This window comes from Amphiprion ocellaris, chromosome 12 (assembly GCF_022539595.1).
Source record: "Amphiprion ocellaris isolate individual 3 ecotype Okinawa chromosome 12, ASM2253959v1, whole genome shotgun sequence".
Taxonomy (NCBI): domain Eukaryota; kingdom Metazoa; phylum Chordata; class Actinopteri; family Pomacentridae; genus Amphiprion; species Amphiprion ocellaris.
The window spans coordinates 13087780-13103154 of record NC_072777.1 but is presented as its reverse complement, the minus strand read 5'-3'; the positions used below and the strand labels follow the sequence as shown (position 1 = coordinate 13103154).

The window sequence follows — 15375 nt, the reverse complement described above, 5'->3', positions numbered from 1 at the left end:
TCTCAACATCACAGCTTCAGTCTGGGGTTACATGAAGACACTTATGAAGTGTTTTCCAAGCTCTCCAAGATGCATGTGAGTCCACCTTGGAGAACTAGTGCTGTCCAAAAGGCAAAGGTGAATCAAACCAAATATTGATTTGACTTGGATTTGTTTCTATTTACTGCACTTTGCGTTCAGCAAACTGATTTTAAAAACTAAGCACTGTGCTGTAAAACAATAAGCAAGTCAAAGGGAGGGATAGGTCATCTCACACAGAGACACTAACCACAACTGAAATGTAAATGAAACACCTTGAAGAAGTCATAAATCTGACAAACAAGGCTGTCCTTTCCTTTTTTCAATTTAATCACAAACAGGAAAGTTAATAAAACAAAATATAGTTGTATTTAAGAAAGACTTGAGGGTTGAAACTGTTGATTAGGCAAATTAATGGGAGTAATTAGAGATAACCCCCTGCAAAGCTACTGACAGGGGCTTGACACTGAGAGGGGAAGCTGTGAAATTACATGGACTAGAATAATAGTAGGACAGTAACGCAGTTATTGTCCTTCAGGTAGGATGACCACAGGATGATATGAGATCTGGCAAACAAATTGCAATGAAGTGTTTGGATAAAAAGCTTGTAATTTTTCATCCTCAGTGTGGCACTGTCTAGTCTGACTAACTGGATATACACTGCAGATATACATAAGTCTGTGATTTAATGCAGCTGTCTCCTCCCCTTTTGATGTCTGTGTAGTCTTCCAGCAGCAACGTAAATGCTGAAAATGGCAAGCCTGCTGAAGTTTTGGAGGTAGAACTGCTTCTTTCAAGTAATTACCCATTTTAATAACAGTGCTCGCCTCCTAACATGCAAATTTGGCACCAAAAGTTTCCCTGATACTATCCTGCAGGGGAATCACTGCTGCATCCTGAGATTAGCACTGCCCAAGATGATTGTGATCGGTTTCAGAGAGTTTTTTCACAATAGCAGAATGATAATAGGGTGGAGCCAGACCATTGTCCAGCGTTGCAGAAATGATACAGACTGGAATTATTCTATTTAATTTGTTTTGTACTTCGCAGCAACATATACCAGTAATTTTTAATTATATAATTAATGTATTTAACATGACTGGACTGGAATAAGGGCACAAAATGAATCAAAAGATTAATCAAATAAAAATATATTTTTTTAGTTTAACTGAAGCAGGCTGCTCAGTGGCTCGGTGGTCAGGACCGCCACCTTGCAGCTAGAAGATCCCTGGTTTGCATCTCAGCCCTGGCCTGGGATCTTACTGCACGGAGTTTGCATGTACTGGATACTTATTTTGCTTCCTCCCAAAGTCCAAAAACATGCTGACGTCAATTGGTGATTCTAAATTCTCCGTAGGTGTGAATGTGAGTGTGACTGTTTGTCTCTATATGTAGCCCTGTGATAGACTGGTGACCCGTCCAGGATGTCTCCTGCCTTCACCCTAAGTCAGCTGGGATAGACTCCAGGCCCTTGTGACCCTATCGAGGGTTAAGCGGTGTATAGATAATGGATGGATGATTTAAAGCACATGTTTGCAAAAATCTACACCTTCCTAGCATGGTAGCTGGCCTTAGTGGCAGTGTCTACTACAGACCTGATGGTGCTGATGAGAGAACTGAACAAACTCCTGCACTAACAATCCACTGCTGAAACAAACCTACGACTAGTCTAATGTCTCCCAAAAGCCTACAATTAAATATACAACTGTTTTATAATTTACCGTACGGCCTAGAGCAAGACAACATAAGATAAATATAACAGAAAAATCTAAATAATATGATACAATATAATATAATATAATATAATATAATATAATATAATATAATATAATATAATATAATATAATATAATATAATATAATATAATATAATATAATATAATATAATATAAGAAAATTCTATAAATTAAATTTAACACTTTTTGACATCCTCTGGTGCTTTTGACTGAAATCAGTACTTTTTCCGAGTTTTCAAGATCTGTGGATATCTGTCTCATGTCAGAATAATGTACAAGCAACCAAAATCCTCCTAAAGGATCCTAAAGAGCTAGAGTGAAAAGTTCAGTTGGTGTTCCTCCAAAATAACAGAGGTCAGTTATAATTATTTACTCCATCTGATTAGGAGGCTTCACAAGACCATCATTTTAGAGGTGTTCAAATCACCACACACTGAAGAGATGTATATTATCTCCCAGCTGCCCTGAGAGTGCTGAGGAAATACTCAAGAAGAGCTGGAGGAAGCTGCTGGATAAAAGGACATCTGGCCTGTTCTGCTCACCCTGCTGTCACTGTGCCTCTGACCCAGAAAATCACGGAGTACATGGAAGGATGGACGGATGTTCACACTGCATCACATTCATGGTTTTGATGGGCTGTATCCGTTTTGTGTGGCATATAAGGAACTTACCTGTCATAGTCTCCATCATCGACAGCAGTACCAAACTCAATGAGGCCTTCATCCAGTGTGTACGTCACCGTGTTGACGCCTTCTGTCACAATCACATCAGTCTTCCCATCAGCTCTCTCGAGATTCACAATATCTCCCTGGCAATGACAGATGAAACAGAGGATAACTACACACTAGAGGTATTTGTTCCTTGATACTTCAAACTGCATTATTGGTAAATTTACTTAAGTAAACTCACTAAACTTTGCAATGGTGTATTTATTATTCAGCAAAAGTAAATTGACATTTCAAAAATTGTGGAAACTACACAACATATTCATATATATACACTACCAGTCAAACGTTTTAGAACGCTCCAATTTTTCCATTTTTTTCAAAATTAAAATTAAAGTAGTTCAAGTCCAATGAATAGCTTGAAATGGTACAAAGGTAAGTGGTGAACTGCCAGAGGTTACATAAAAAGTAAGGTTACCCAAAACTTAAAAAATAATGTACATTTCAGAATTATAAAAAAAGGCCTTTTTCATGGAACAAGAAATGGGTTAACAACTTAAAGCTGTTCTGCAGCAATGAAGGTTGATCAAGCCTTGAAAGTCCTACAGGTGTCCCAACTTTTCTTGATTACTTACAACTCCCTCTGTCTGCATAAAAATAGTGTTGGAACACACCATGGTACCTTCAGAGCATTATTTGAACAATATTGTACTGCAGAAAGTAGTGTGTTACTATTAAAAAGATGAGGAAAAGGCAATTAACAATATAGGAGAGACAAACCATCATAGCACTTAAAAATGTAGATCTTTCCTACAGAGAAACTGTGAAGAAAGTCAAGGTGTCAGTGAGTACAGTTTGCTTCACCATCAAAAGGCTCAGAAACTAGAGGAAACTCTGACAGCAAGAGGTCTGGAAGACCCAAAACAGAATCAGCAGACAAGTTTTTGAGAGCCAGCAGCTTGGTGATAGGCAGTTCACAGAACAACAACTTCAAGCACAGCTCAATAGTGGTCGTAGTAAGAAGTCTCAGTTTCAACTGTGAAGAGAAGACTTGGAGTTGCAGGTTTGACAGGTGGAGTTTTTCTTTCATTAACCGAGGGGTACCAACAATTTTGTCCACGTGTGTATCTGTCAAAGGTGGCTACTTAGATGGGTGGTTGATTTTTCTTTTTTTTTTCTTCATTTGTATATTCATTTTGTGCTTTCATTTCAGAGTACAATGAGACAATAACATACATAATTTCAAAATAACAATTGGAAAAACTGGGTGTTCTAAATAGTTTTACTGGTAGTGTATATCTATCTATCTATCTATATCTATATATATATATATATATATATATATATATATATATATATATATATATATATATATATATATATATATATATATATCCAACAACAACTGTTTGTACATTAAAGCTATCTGCTATGTGTTTACAAAACAGAATGTGTTGCACAATGCTTAATACAAACAGAGAAATCTGTCCAACTGTGTGCACAGGAGAGACTGCTCTGACTGTTTTTTATTTTTAATGAGAACACCACCAACTGTTACGCAAGCAAGTTTCAAAACCTTGCGCATGCCAAGGGCAACTAACTGCTCCAGGACAGCAGCACAAAAAAACTTGTGCTTTGTCGGCTTTACCAGGAGCTCAGAGACACAAAGCTTGAGGGAAGTAAAAGTAAAACATGGATTGGGTAAAAAAACAAAAACAAAAACAAAAAAAAAACAGGTGAGCTGTTTAAAAAATAAATAAATTAAAAAAAAAAAAAAAAAATATATATATATATATATATATATATATATATATATATATATATATATATATATATATATATATATATATATATATATATATATATATATATATATATATATATATATCACCACCAAACTTCAGACAACAACACAGAAGCACTGGTCTGGAGATTGGGACTCAACCTTTATCTCAACCTTTTTAAGCCAAGAATAAGAGATTTGTTTTTCTTTGAGGAATGACAGTTCACCAATACCCAAAACGGTTAATGATCCAGACCATTATTTTCTATTATCATTCTAAAGCTGCTTTGTGATCTTTTTAAGAAGAATCATAAGAAATATGAATGATATACATGAAAAATGCATTCTGTGGCTTTGATAAAATAACCCTCATGAGCCCAGAGTTTTCCACTTGTAATCCTTCAGTGATGTAAATATGTAACAGATGAGATGTTTCCATGTTCTCCACTCACACACACAAAGAGAACAAAGTCTCACCTTGATTGGGAACATAGTGACACTCTCTGGGCTGTCGATACTATACCAGATGCAGAGGTTCCCCCTGTTCTGGGCGACCACCACATCACTACCAGGCACCCACTGGACATAAGAGCAGAAACTCAGCACTGTGGTCTTCACACCGGACTCTATGTCGTACAGGTGGAGCTGAGGAGGAGAGAGACAAAGAGTGAGATTATTAATTTCGCCATCAGCACATCATCCAGTCTCATCAAAAGCAATCTACATGCAGTTTTCAAGGAAAAGTTCAACATTTTAGACAACACACGGATTTGTTTTCTTGTGAAAGGTTAAATGAGAGCAAAGATATGACTCTCATTTCTAACTGTTACCAATGAGGCTGGACTCAGGAGACAATTTGGGTCCCAACACCATTAAAAATCATTTTAATTGGCACAAATATCGTATTTGTATTGTCCAAATACTGGTGAATAATGCCAGGATAGCCCCTATATCATAGGAGAAGAGAGAATCTATTGGGGTTAGCCCAATACGAGTTTTAACAGATAACGTCTCAACCGACCTACCTAAGAATCAAACTTTTTATGAACTTGGTTTATTAATTGGGAGTTTCATTTACTCAAGTATAATACACATTTTTATTAATAAAATGGTCAGAAAAGCAGGAAAATACATGCATTTCTGTCAAATAAGGTAAGATACATGCTTACAGATCAATTTTACTGTTGTGCGATTGAATTTGATTTTAATTTCATATTCAAACAGGAAAGATAACTTTGGAAAGTTGAAATTAGTAAGAAAAGTTAAATTTGAGAGGAAAAATACATTTTGATTTTAAACGCCTTAAATAAACAAAATATAACATTAATCAGCGATAATTAGAGGCTGTTGGTTGGCAAATTTAGTTGCCTTTAGACAAAACCAGGCTTGCCGTTTCCCCGTTTCGAATCTTTATACGTTATATACGCTTTATAAGTTAACTGGCTTTTGACTGCAGCTTTACTACATACACAGGAGTATTGAAGTTTCTGCAAGAAAGCAATTCAGCATATTTCTCAAAATGTCAACGCAAAATGGGAAATTAAAGACCTTTTGGAAATCAATAAATGACAAAGACTTTTCCATAACAAGCCTTAAGATCATATTTCATTGTACTTTTTCATGTGGCTTCTTAATCTAGTCACCAATCCTTTATTTTTAAACCTTGTAACTCTGGATGATATTTCTCCTTTTTGATACAATATGTTGCTTCTGCAACACTGGTAAAGATTATTACAAGGATTAAAGTGCATCCTTTTTTTAATGTTAATGTTTGATATGTAGGGACAGATAAAGGAAGGATAGTAGACTTTGTTAGCACCCTGTACTGGGAAGTTTTCATTAGCATAGTTAAACTCATTTGACTTGAACAAAGTTGATTAACTTCCACCAGCTCCACGTGAATACTCACACTGCAATCTATTCTACTGTGCTCTTGATGAGATGAGATTATGGAATGTATAAGCTACAGAGGCTCCTGCAGCACTTAATATGTATGTGCGAGTATGACGGACCACCCGCTGTTGTAATCAGCTGCCTTAATATCTCCCCCCTACCAATTTTAATAATGCTCTGTCTATAGTTTCACCCTGGAGCTCCGCTGCCCAACTTAAAATGCAATGAGGACACACAGCCTGTTGATAAGTTCACTTGAAAGCGAGTTCCAATTAAAGAAACATTTGTACTACGACTTGACTTTTTCTGGTTTCTTACTGGTGGAAAGAGAGGAAAAATGAAGTTTCTCTCTGATTGTCTAGTATATTGAATTAAATTTCATCTAGTTAAGAAGCTACTGTGATGTAGCACATCCAATTTTCTTGCAACATCAGTCCTAAAGGTGCAAGGTATTATCAAGCAATTCATTAACAGTGGCTAGAAGAGGCACAGATCAGAAGAATAAAAGATAAAGATTTAAAGAATAGACCAGCGCAGAAGGAAAGCAACATGCTAAAATATAGAGATCTCAGACTGCATAAGAAATACACAACTTACAGTGATTACTGACATTTCTTCTGGTCCTAATGACTGTCAACCTTCCCCCTTCCGTATCTTTTTTAAAGTACACATAAATATTTCACACGTAGACCTAATAAAATTCATTTTGTACATAGTAAAAAACTTGAACATTACATTCATAAAACGTCATTATGTGCCACAGTGAATCAAACTACAATGAAAAGTTAAGACTCCGTTGAGGGATTCCCAATTATCTGAGTTCTCCATGTCTTTGCCCCAAGGCTCAAACATCAAACTCTCTCATTACCCTGGGGCAACAACTGACAACAGCTCCCTGCCACTCTCATTCGCACACAAGGCTTCTGCGAATCCCAGCACCCTCTTACATGCAACAGGAGGAACAATTAAATTTTTGCTAAATGCTTTTTGTTTCCATAATGAGGTGTACGAGAGTGAAACGATGTTTGTGTACTTGGATGAAAAAATGGACATTAGGAACTGAAGAAAGACAGTCCTACTGGATTAAGCAAGCAAAGTAAATGATGCAAAAGAAGCTTAAACTATTTTGTTCTTTCATACACAGTATACAACAGAAGTGAGTACACCCATGTGCAATATCACTTAAATGTCAAATGATTCAACATTGTGTCACCTTTCAGTAATTTTACTACCGCTGAGTTGAATAGTAGGGAATGTGGTTGTATGTAAATTTAGAAACTAACTGTTTAAAAGTACTATATTATATAGACCATGCCCTATAGTATAAACCCAATGCAACAAAAGTCAATTTAATGAAGTTCCAGATTTTTTTTCAGTACTTTAGAATTGCACCTTTATTATTCATGATGGACTAAATTCTCCTTGGCATGGAAGATACCAGTGTTGCACACATATCTGCAGACATAATTTTAGGGGTTGTATTTCTCTGACTTTCTCTTTAAAATTCCCCAAAAATATTCTGTTAGATTCAAGCCAGGTGGCATACTTGGCCAGGTAATATATGTCTCTTTGTTTGTGTTTAGAACCTCTTGCATGAGTTTGGCTGTAGGATTTGGATGGTTATTAAGCTAGAATATTCCTCTTCTGCCCAACTTCTTCAGACATTAACTCATCTTGTCAGCCAATATCCACAAACATTCATGGTGGATCGATAAATGTCATCGCCCAACACCCTTTGCCTTCATGCAGCTCCATCATCACAACCCACCTCTGTGCTTCACTGTCAAGACTATGCATTCACTGTGGTGGTTCTGGGCAGGTTCACTCATAACATGTTGGACCCCATCAGAGTCAAACAAATTTATTTTGATCTCATCTGACCAGAGAATATTTACCAGGATTCTTTTCATATACTTTAGCAAGTTTAATCCCACAGTTTTGCACTAAAGAAAAAGAAAAAGTTTTCTTTCTTTGATGCTATCCATAGAGGTTGTTATGCAACTGTCGGAGCTGTCACAGCACAGAAACTCTCATAACCCCCGATGCCAGTCTAAAGCTCATCGGCTTATCTGGTTTTAGGAGCTTGATTGTTCAAGCAGCACACTCTCTTTGCCCTCATTTAAGGACGATGACCAACATGGTTCTGATTAGTGGGACTGTACTATGACTAATTCTATACCTCTTGGTTACTGCTGCAACTGTGCAATTTTAGGTAGGTCACAGATGTTCCTGTATCTTTTTCCGTCTTTGTGTAATCTCACAATCAAATTGTTCATTTCCACTGGCAACCCTTTTCCATGTGAAACCATGATGCAAACATGTAGATAGACACAGCCCATAGGTCCAATACCGAGAAAATTCTGGTGTTCACAGGTCATTTTAGAACTATGTTCATGCAGTTAGGCTAATTGGAAATAATAGGTGCACTCAATTATGTTTGACGGATCGCTCAAGTTCCTTGCTAACGTTATAAAAGACCAAATATCCTGCTTTCTGACTTAGAAGCAATCCAAGTACTGTAAGGTGATACAATTTTGAATTATTTGACATTTTCAGTGGTGTTGCGCATGGCGTCGTCACTTCTGCTGTACACTGTAATTCTATGATTCTAATTATCTGTATCTGGTCATTTTAAAGAACAAAGAATTATGCAGTTGCTTCTCTTTTTAGGTTCTATTTTTATATACATTCATGCAATATAAAACCATGTTCACTATGAAACATTAACGTGGACATCATGCTAGATTATGTGGTCTTAAACTCTGTGGTGGAAAGCCTCTCTGAAGGATAGGTTGTCAGACAATTACTAATACTGTATAGAAAAGCAGAATGTTCAGATGTTTCTACTCTAGGCCTCTTAAAGCTATTTTAATAAAACATGAAAAGTTGACATTGCTTTGTTTGAGCGAGTCAAAGACCAAAAAACTTTGGTAACTACTGCTGTAAATTTCTAACATTTTACGTTTAATTTATGTTCCCATTTGGCAAAAGGCACCCATATTTATTCTGACTTTCCATCATGGTACCTGGACCACTAAGATGGTTCCACTTAGAGCCTAAAGGCGTGTTTTGGGTGATTGACGGAGCTATAACTGTAGACATGCCCCAACCAAGGACAGGTTTTTCTATTTTACTCGCTACATGACTAATCATTATCTTGTCTATTATTTGGCCCCTCTGTCTTCATGTCTCTAGGTCTCTACCTCATTGTTTCCACTTTTTCAATCCCTCGAGGTGTTGATGTTTTATTCTCACCCGCAGCTTCTTGTCCCTGAACAGTAGTTTGCGTCCGGTTTCATTGAGCTCCAGCCAGTCAATCTTGGAGTCGTGGCTGATGGTTCCCAGATTGTAGCCTCCGGCCAAGTCCACTGAGGGGAGAAAAGAACCAGCAGATTAACCGAGCAGCAGTCAGACTGCCAGCGTCTGGCTAAAATTGGCCTTTTATTCAACATCAGAAATCAGTCAGTTATTTTATAATTTTACATCATTCTATTGGGCAGAGGGAGCATTTTCTCCACATTCAAAACTTACCTGCACTGGGACTGAGCTGATATTAGTCTGCTGACATGTGGGACCCATACAGTCTTCTTAATTAAAATGTGGTATCACCCACTTGGATAAAAATTATACAGTTGAATTGCCTGATCCTGCAATTATTGTAGTTTTAGAAGTTTAGGAGTTTAAAATTATAGGTAGTCATCATATAGTCTGGCTGTGCTCCTGTGTAAAACAAGACAAACTAAATGATCTATGGAGAAAAAAGTAATAAATGATCACAAGGTGTCTTCATCCACAAGAATCGACAGGGTTGTTGACCAAAAAGTGATGGCTCACTATTACTTGGTCAGGTACTGACAGTTCATACCAAGCTGCTCTTGGAACCAAAAAATATGCCCCATTTTGGAATTAAAACTACAGCTGGCATTGAAGGAGAAACCAGGAATAATGCTTCTCCTTCAGGGAGTGTGCAGGGGGAAGCTGAGGTATGATCGTTGCAGGTACGGATTCATAAAAACAGCATCATCACAAAGCTTTAGTGTAAAGTATGTATCATTTAAAGCAGTAAAACCCACAGTACAAACTGTCAATGGTGACCAATAGCATGTTAGCAAAACAGTAAGATCAGTGCTAATGTCTGGTCAGACAGCTAAAAAAAGCTTTGTTTTTAAGTGTGTTTTTTAGGGGACTTTAATTACCGTTTCTTGGTTTCATGCCTCCACCATCCAGTCAATCTGCAGCTTAAATCCATCTCACTATCTGTTCCTGAGTTATTGTGTTGAATAATGGACAGAAAAGCATCTTGGCAGAGGATTTTGATGTCACAGATAAGTTGACTTTTGACCTTTTAACTCTAAAATGTCATCTCTTCACTATTTCATTCTATTAAAAAAGTGTGTAAAATTTGCTATAATTAGCATATAAATTTCTGAGTGATGGCCAAAAACTACCTTTGTGAGATAAGAGTAACCTTGATCTTTGACCGACACAATTTAAGCAGTTCATCCTTAAGTCTAAGTGGACGTTTGTGACAAATTTGAAGAAATTCCCTCAAGGGATTATTACAGTATTACAAAAATAGGACAGACAGATGGATAACCTGAAAACAAAATGCCTCCAGGACTGCGTAACCCCATACATGGGCATAATAATGGACATTTTAGATATTCAATATCAGCATGAAATATTTTCAACTGAGGAGAACTTGTGCTTGTTCTAAATATTGCTAATAGAACTTGAAGGGAACTCTGATCCAAATGTGTGTATTTACAGTATACATATGACCTTCTTCATAAACACACACACCTACATCTTATTCCTTACCAATAGCGATGGTTTTTATGTCAATGAGATAAGCAAGTTTCTTGTTGTCCTCAACTCCTCTCTGCTTCCTCTCATTCAGTCGGACACTAGACACACAAACACGCACATACAGAGTGTTATAAAAGACAGGTCAGTGTAATATGATTGAATTCAACAACATGCGTTTAAACACGTAAGTAATAAATCCAGCATCAGCTCAGAATAATTGGCTTCAGCTGCTGTTCGTCATACTTAAAATCCCAGGACACACCAGGTCATGATGTTGTCATGCTCCAGTGTCCAGCCAGAGGCGAGCAGCAGTCAGAGGATTCTAAACCTGCTCGCCTCAACAGCCATTAGTCAGTCACCGAGGGGCTGTCAGTCCTGACACTTTTGACAGGTCTGAATACATTAGCATGGATGTGTGCTGAGTGTCGTCTCACTGACTCAGTGCTCGTCTTTCTGTAATGATACTAGGATTTTTGGCAACTCAATACAGCCATCTAATGGACAGAGCTGGAAACACATTCACTGGGAGCGATCAGGGTTAATAGCAGACACTATTTTACTGGCATGTAAATTCACTTGTCTTGTTATTCATTGAAAACAACAGAAGAGAGAATAATTTCATTTATTTATGACAGTATTTGCAGATACTGTCATAAATAAAATGTTGTCAAGAGGACAGCAAAAACAGGTAATGCTGTTTGAACAATACAATGTTAAGTCCAAAAAGGACTTTTTCAAAAATGGCAAAATGAAAAATTGTGATTTATTCACCATTTCTGTAAAGCCTTGTTACACAATTTTAAACCTCAATGGTCAGAAATGTGCTCAAGAAACTAGATATTGTGTAATTAAAACTACTCAAAGTCAACTAAAATATTTTTTTTTTACTGCAGTCCACAAAAATGTTGTACTTGGGCTCATAAAATGGCACATTTTTTATACTGGAATCTTTCTGTTGTGGTTGTAAATCTGGAGTTTTGACCATTTTGCAGTTCAGCTTTAATAGATCAGTAACATCTGTTTGAGTATTTTTGTATTTGTTATTTGGAACCAAACAAACCGGTTTAGCTGTTCCTAGGAAACAACTTAATAAGATGTGTTGGTGTAATTAAGAGTAACTGCCCACCTGATGAGGTGTGGATTCATAAATTCTGTCCTGACTGATCCCAGAATCTCGTTGCTGCTGTACTCCACCAGGCTCAGCTCGCCAGCATTAAAAATCATGCACACCTGAAAACGTAACATTTATTCAAATAAAACATCAGTGAACACAACACAGTGGGGATTGTGGCTTTAGGCACAACAAGACAGGACCTGAAATACAACCTCCTTGGCAGAGGGAATTCTGTTTACACAACGGGCCTTTGTGTGCCTTGGCAGTGCTATACAATACAAGTAGATATGATTTTCAAGATAAGCTTCCAAGTTTGTCTGAGATACATGTGTGTACTTACTGTTTCATTTTCAAAGAAGAACTTTTCATTTCCCCCAGAACCAGGCCAAGGCACCTGAGAGCAGAAAGAAGAAGCAGGATTAACATTCTGATACAAATAGGAGAGAAAGTGAACAGTTTGCCTTCATTAACTGTAGGAGAAACAAGGAACAGTTTACTTGAAAATAACAGGACAGAGCTAAAGTTTGCCAATTGGCCCACACGCTCTTATTACAGCATAATATTGTCATTAATTTGTCACTAATATCTACTTGTGAAGCATATCTATCATTAAGTATGTTTAATTACTAGGCACTAGGTATGTTCAGTACTACCTCGCTTAATTTATTCCTCAGCATGTCTCCCAACAGAAGAGTATCTGAGGTGTGAGCCACCAGGTAGCGATCTTTCCCCATGATCTTGACTTCTTCTATCTCATAACCGTAGTAGGACTTCAGGACAACCCGAGTTCCTGTGGAGAGGTTCCTCACTATCACCTGGAAGCAAAGTAGAAAAACATCTGGTTGGATTCCTGCACAAAATGACAAGTCGGTAAAAATCCCCGTTCGAGTGAATTGGAGGAAAGTTCGAAACTGGGACCGAGCTCACTTACGCTCTCACAGTTTTTACACAACAGGTATAATTTTTTCACCAAAATGTTGAAAAAGATGTTTTCCCTTTCACAGTGTAACTCTCTAACCCAACAGACTAACACCTTTTTTCCTAGAAGGCTTAGAAAGGCAACAACGCCATCCAAGTGCCTTACAGATGCAATACAAACTAAAATCTAGACTTTCAGAGAAAACAGAAACTCGTTTTTATAACTTGCTCCATTTTCCACAATTTTGATACCAGAAACACAATTGAAACACTGATATGTTCTGCAAAGACTTGGAGCACTGACAGTGGTAAAACTTTGGCAGTAGGAGTTATAGTTTTGACTTAATAGCCAGAGCTCGATGGGTACATCGAGCCAAATCTCAGCTGATCTCGGCCCGACTCAGGGAGAATGCTTCAGGTACCAACCTTAATGATCTGGCCATCCTTACTAATGGATGTTAGTAATTAGCAGCTTCTGTGGTCTCTGTGCTCTTTACAAACACTTTCCTGTCACACTGCTGCAACATACTGTTTACACACTACATACAAGACACATAGATGTGCACACACTTCAACAGTTTTCACAGGAAACACTGTTTTAGTCCAGTTGTACTCAGAAGTTAATTACATTTTGTGGTTTTCTTGTCAACCTCACACACACCCAGACACAGTCACGTTTATATCACTTCAGAAGAGGACTGGCAGTCATTCGTGTGAAACTCACACTCACACATGGGAAGCTTTTGTCTTTGCTTCCAGGATTTGTTCCTGGTATCTGCTCACAAAGCCCATACTTAGTTGTAGAAAAGGGCACTAAAGTACACTGCTCATTTTGTTTGAAATCAGCTGCAAAATTGAATGAATCTCAAAGGGTTGATCTCACCAAATGAATTGAAAGTAAAGTTATGTGACTTGGAGGCAGACACAGTTAGATGTACCAGTTATAACTGACTCACACTGGCTGGGCATATATCTGTAACCTGTAACGTTGTGCTACTGCCTGTCTCGGCTGTGACACTCTTATTATAGGTATTCTCAATCTGAGACTTTTCCTAGTTAATTGAAGGTGAAATTGTAGTTCCCAAACAAAACTAGAAAAGCATTTTGCCACTTCAGAAATATTGCACATGCGCTTCATGCTTTTACTTCTGGAAGATTTGAATAATATAATTGTCTGTCTTCTGGCCTTTTAAAGAAATCTTCAGATGATCTAAATGCAGCAGCATGCCTTCTCAAGAAATTAAATGTAGAGAGCAAAGACATACAGAGAGGATACATCGGGCCTAGCTTTTCAGAGGTCAGAGCATCCGATTGAATATACAGCCTCGAACAAAACCACTAAACTTTTCTTTTTAGGCTTGCGTTTATGTCAGTTTTATGAATTTTTATGTAATTCACTGGTATCAGAGTTATTACTTCTATTAGAGACTGGTATTTATTGTATTTTATTGACTTTAGTTTTATCATTAGCATTTGTATTCTAATTTAAATGTTTGATTGTTTCATTTCATTTAATTCTCTCTTCTTGGAGTGATGCACTTTGAGTAGCACTTGCTTTATAAACTGTGCTTTACATATAGATATGATCTTTTTTGAAACAAACAAGCTATAGACAATAAACAGGAGTATCAAAAATGCAGTTTCCCCAAGAATTACATAGTCTAGTTTGACTTGTTATTTAATGAGTAATAAGAGTGTTCAACATTAAAATTTATTGAATTCATGCATCAGTAAAGCACAGCTAAATAAGTTGATAGTTGATTTCCATACAGCAAATACACACATAGATTCTCCTGCCTCCTAAAACTGTCAGTCAGTCATTCAGCTCAGTTCAGATCTTCAACAAAGAAGATGTTTTATTAATAAACACTGGCTTCGAAACTGTAATTATAGCTCTCTCTCTCTCTCTGCTTCATTAGATGCTCAGATTGATTTCTTAATCAGAATCTCATCAGTTAGAATTTTCCTCTATTAACATCAATTCATGACTTAATTAACTTAGGATATTTTTTCATGATTACAATTTTTTGTAAGGGCTATACTACAAATGATAACACAGTATTTGTTTCCAGAAATGATGAAAGACCTATATTCACATTTCCCTCAAGGATCTAGCATATACAAGCGCATGCAAATAAGGGGAAAAAAAGAAAAGACGTGTATTTACTGCAGTCACATTTCCCAATGTCTGTAAATGTCATTTTCTGTGATGTTCAACTCGTCAATTAATTAAAAATTTTGAATACAAAACAGGGAAACAAAAGACTGGATGATTGTTTCCAGAGCTTCACTTGCTGCTGCCCCTTTCTTAATCATGAATTCAAGGTACTGGGCTATTTGTTGCACTTGATTAATTAAAGCTAAATTACTGCTCTCAGACAATCAACTGGGTAGTTTTCAGTTTCAGTTCCATATCATCTTCTAATTAGCAAGAGATGGA

General features: G+C 37.0%; 1 protein-coding gene across 1 annotated transcript in view; it reads right to left on the bottom strand.

The window, feature by feature from the left end:
• The window catches only part of ift172 (intraflagellar transport 172), a 63878-nt gene that overhangs the window by 43070 nt on the left and 5433 nt on the right, over window positions 1-15375 (bottom strand). Inside the window, exons 11-17 of the mRNA XM_023265535.3 lie at window positions 12671-12832; window positions 12358-12411; window positions 12030-12133; window positions 10916-11001; window positions 9350-9462; window positions 4679-4846; window positions 2425-2561 (exon numbers count right to left, since the gene is read on the bottom strand). Of these exons, the coding sequence (XP_023121303.2) occupies window positions 2425-2561; window positions 4679-4846; window positions 9350-9462; window positions 10916-11001; window positions 12030-12133; window positions 12358-12411; window positions 12671-12832 (824 nt within the window). The remainder of the gene's footprint in view (window positions 1-2424; window positions 2562-4678; window positions 4847-9349; window positions 9463-10915; window positions 11002-12029; window positions 12134-12357; window positions 12412-12670; window positions 12833-15375) is intronic.